At 32.2% G+C, this 3,836-nt stretch overlaps 1 protein-coding gene across 1 annotated transcript; it reads left to right on the top strand.

Annotated features, from left to right (window-relative positions):
• The first annotated feature begins 1,587 nt into the window (after nucleotides 1-1,587).
• LOC141520201 (olfactory receptor 4K13-like) lies at nucleotides 1,588-2,523 on the top strand. Its single transcript, XM_074232002.1, has one exon. It carries the CDS (start codon nucleotides 1,588-1,590, stop codon nucleotides 2,521-2,523), a length of 936 nt encoding a protein of 311 aa, XP_074088103.1.
• The last annotated feature ends 1,313 nt before the right edge of the window (nucleotides 2,524-3,836 follow it).

Below are 3,836 nucleotides of genomic sequence, written 5' to 3'. Positions count from 1 at the left end.
TGTGCTCATTTCCTCTGCTTTAACATCCAGATTCCTGATAGGAAAGGTCTTAGTTGTATTTCATCTTTATAACTTCAGAATTGGTTATAGTACATATAGCGTGCTATTTGTAAGATATAGTTTTGTTTGGCATGTCTTTGGAGAAGTTGAGTTTCAGGTGCTTCAGAGATAATTTTGTAAGATATAGGAAATATGAAGAAAGACATGTGCCTCCAGGGGAAAAGAGCTGATAAATAGTAATATGTATAGAATAATTTTACTCATATAACTATTTGTGTCTAATGGCAGTCATAAGAGGGCAATTACAACAAAAAAATTTACATGATAATTTTACTGTCTTTTTGAAAGGAATAGTATGTTACACATAGTAGATATTAAGTTTCAAGTGTAAGTAACCTTTCATTGTACTGTTATGACATAAATCTATAAATTCAATAAATTTAAATTGAATTATATTAAAATGAAATAGCCAGTTTTCTGATAGAAATATGGAATTGGAGCTCAGAAGAAACCTAATGGATGGGTATATATATATATATATATATATATATATATATATATATATATATATATATATATAGTGATAATTGAAGTCAAAACAGAGAATGGAGAGAGAATTAGAAAGAGCACTGGAAAATAAACCAGCAACAGGCTAACACACTATATATGGTACAAATATTCCCCTTGCAGAAGGTACTAGAATGTATATAGCCAGGGTAATTTAGTCATATTTCCTGGTACTTAGACTTTTTTGCATTTTTTGCAGGATATGACAAAAATGATTACAGCTGGAAATGAATTATATCAATGACATAATACAGAGCATTTTAAAAATAATGCAATTCAGTTCAACAAATATTTTTCAAAGTGAAAGGTAATGATATCTTGTATAAAGTTAAATTGTTGTATGAGTGGAGACCGATACAAGGGACATTTCAAAGTTAAAACCAACAGGAATTTGTAAGGGAATAGATAGGGAGGGAAATTAACAATTCTTTAGTTGAGAGGAACACACACAAGTCAACAATGCCCATGGAGCTAATTTGAGCACAACTGAAAATCTGTGTCAACCAAAGTATCTCATGTCTGTTTTAGGCAAGTATATTATTTATAGAATATTATAAAACCTTAAAAAAGTGTATATCAATCATGCCAACAGAGGCATTAGTTGGATAATTAATTAATATTGAATTCAACATAGTTTATGTTTTTGAAAAATTACTTTTTGTCTGACAGCACGGAGACAAGAATGGAAAAACATACAATTGAAGAAGCATTTATTAACACATATTATTTATCAAACACTAAAGGTATTGCAATTTTCTTAATAGATTTTCTCAATGCTAAGAAAGGTAACTTTATTTTTTTCGATTTTATTGCTGAGGAAATGAGTTTTGAGAGATCAAATATCTTGCAAAATGTGTACCAAGTAGTTCTTAGCATTCAATATAAATTGTTTTGATATATAATAATAGTTACCTATTTCAATATGGTAAAAATATTCAACTAAACTTAAAAGTATTTTCAGATTGACTTTCTTACGGAGAACTTCTGGATGTTTGAATTCTATCTATCAAGTAGCTGAAGATGAAGAATAACTCAATGCCAGATGAATTTATTTTGTTGGGACTAACCAATTCTTGGGAGCTTGAGATTTTCTTTTTTGTAATCTTCTTCCTGGCCTATACATCAATCTTGGCTGGAAACTGTCTCATTATACTTATGGTGACTTTTGACTCCCAGCTGCACTCAACTCCCATGTACTTCCTCCTGGCCAATCTCTCTTTACTTGACATAATTTTTTCCACGGTAACTGTCCCTAAGATGATCACAGACTTCTTCAAGGAGAGGAAGACCATCTCCTTTTGGGGCTGCATGGCACAAATATTTCTGGCTCATCTCTTAGGAGGTAGTGAGGTGAGTCTTCTCGTAGTGATGGCTGTTGACAGATATGTTGCAATATGTAAGCCCCTCCATTACACGACTATCATGAATCATCGAATTCTGGTAGGAAGTGTGCTGTTGTCATGGACAGTTGGCTTTGTACATACCATGAGCCAGATGGTATTTATGGTGAGTTTACCCTTCTGTGGCCCTAATGTAATTGATGATGCTTTTTGTGACCTTCCCCTTGTGTTAAAACTTGCTTGCACTGACACATCTGTCCTGGAATTACTTGTTGTTGCTTTCAGTGGACTGCTTACCCTGATCTCCTTCATTCTTTTGCTTGTCTCCTATATTGTTATATTAGTTACTGTATGGCATCGCTCCTCTAGAGGACTGTCTAAGGCTTTGTCTACACTGTCTGCTCACATAACAGTGGTAATTCTTTTCTTTGGGTCACTAATCATAGTCTATGCATGGCCACATAGTAATGATTCATTGGACAAATTTTTTTCTGTGTTTTACTCAGTTATCACTCCTCTGCTGAATCCAATTATCTATAGCTTGAGGAATCAGGAGATGAAAGCAGCCATGGTTAGACTGAGAAACTGGCAAATCTTCTCCAAGCCACACTTCTAAATGATGATAAAATTATTTGTAATACACTAGGGAAGAACTGTTTAAATGGCTAATTATATATGTATACATATTTTACAAATAAAAATTAATCTTATACACACAGTATTCTGAAAGACACAAAAATCCTAGATAATTAAAAAGAAAACTATGAAGCAGAGCTGAGATCATCTTGGTTCTATAGTGCTTGATGACACTTTAACCAACTGAGATGGGAAAAATTTTGGTGGTTTAGAAGTTAGCAATAAGAATATTTTGTCAATATGGATTTAAGTTTCAAAATATATTGTATTCATTTCTATTGTTTGTTTGCCTAGCTTTATCTCTGTATTTAAATCCTAATCTTTTAACTATATTACTTAAAACCAGGAATTTAAAACAGGAAGAGAAAAAAATTCAAAACATTGAAAAGATTCTATTGTTATGTTTTAAATTAAACTCTGCTCAACTCTATGCCTCATTCCTGATTCCATATTAAAAAGTGAAGAAATATAGCTTCTATCATCACCTATTTGGGGTCTTTGATATTTTTTTTAATTTCACAGCATAGTTTTATTTATTGCTATTGTTGTTTCCATTTAAAGGCTTTATTATTGCAGGTTTTATTTTCCTGGTTCAGCATAATTTTCTTTTCATCAATTCCTGAAATACTTTAAAAATTTCTGTATTTTCTTCAAGTTTATTATTTCTTTTGCCACATTTTTCTCTAGCATTCATTCACAAAATTTATTTGGCCATTTTCCAATCAATGGACATATGCATTGGTTAATAGTTCATTCCATTTACAATTGCAGTTAAGGTTAGTAATTCTTTGTTTTTTCCATGCTATCTTTCCCCATTTATACTTTTCCCTTTCCTTTCCTATTATTCCTCCTCGCCAATAATTACTCCCCTTCCCCTTTAACTTTTCTTTAAACTTGTAATGTTCAGTTTATTTTCACTTATATGTTAGCCTTCCCTTTTATGACTCGCTTCTTCCCTTTTCCTTCCTTACCCCCTCCCATTTCCCTGTAGAGAAGGAAAGCTTTTCTATTTATTTTTTCACATTATAATAATCTCCTTGTAAAATTAAGTATAATCCCATCCACCCCCACAAAGAAAAAGTCCAAGAAAAATAAAGGTGAGAGAAGTCTGTATTCAGATGACATAAGTTCTACCCTTGGGATGATAGCATTCTTCATCATAAATCTATAGAGAAATTGCTTCAATATTTTTCCCTGCAGTTGCTCTTGTTACTATATTTTCCTCCATCCTATTCCTTCCCTCCAGAATTTAGTCTTTTCATTCTATTCTTTCACGCTGTCCCTCCACAAAAT

This window comes from Macrotis lagotis, chromosome 4, assembly GCF_037893015.1.
Source record: "Macrotis lagotis isolate mMagLag1 chromosome 4, bilby.v1.9.chrom.fasta, whole genome shotgun sequence".
NCBI lineage: Eukaryota > Metazoa > Chordata > Mammalia > Peramelemorphia > Peramelidae > Macrotis > Macrotis lagotis.
Note: the sequence above shows the minus strand (reverse complement) of the source record. Positions and strands in the feature narration are given on the sequence as shown.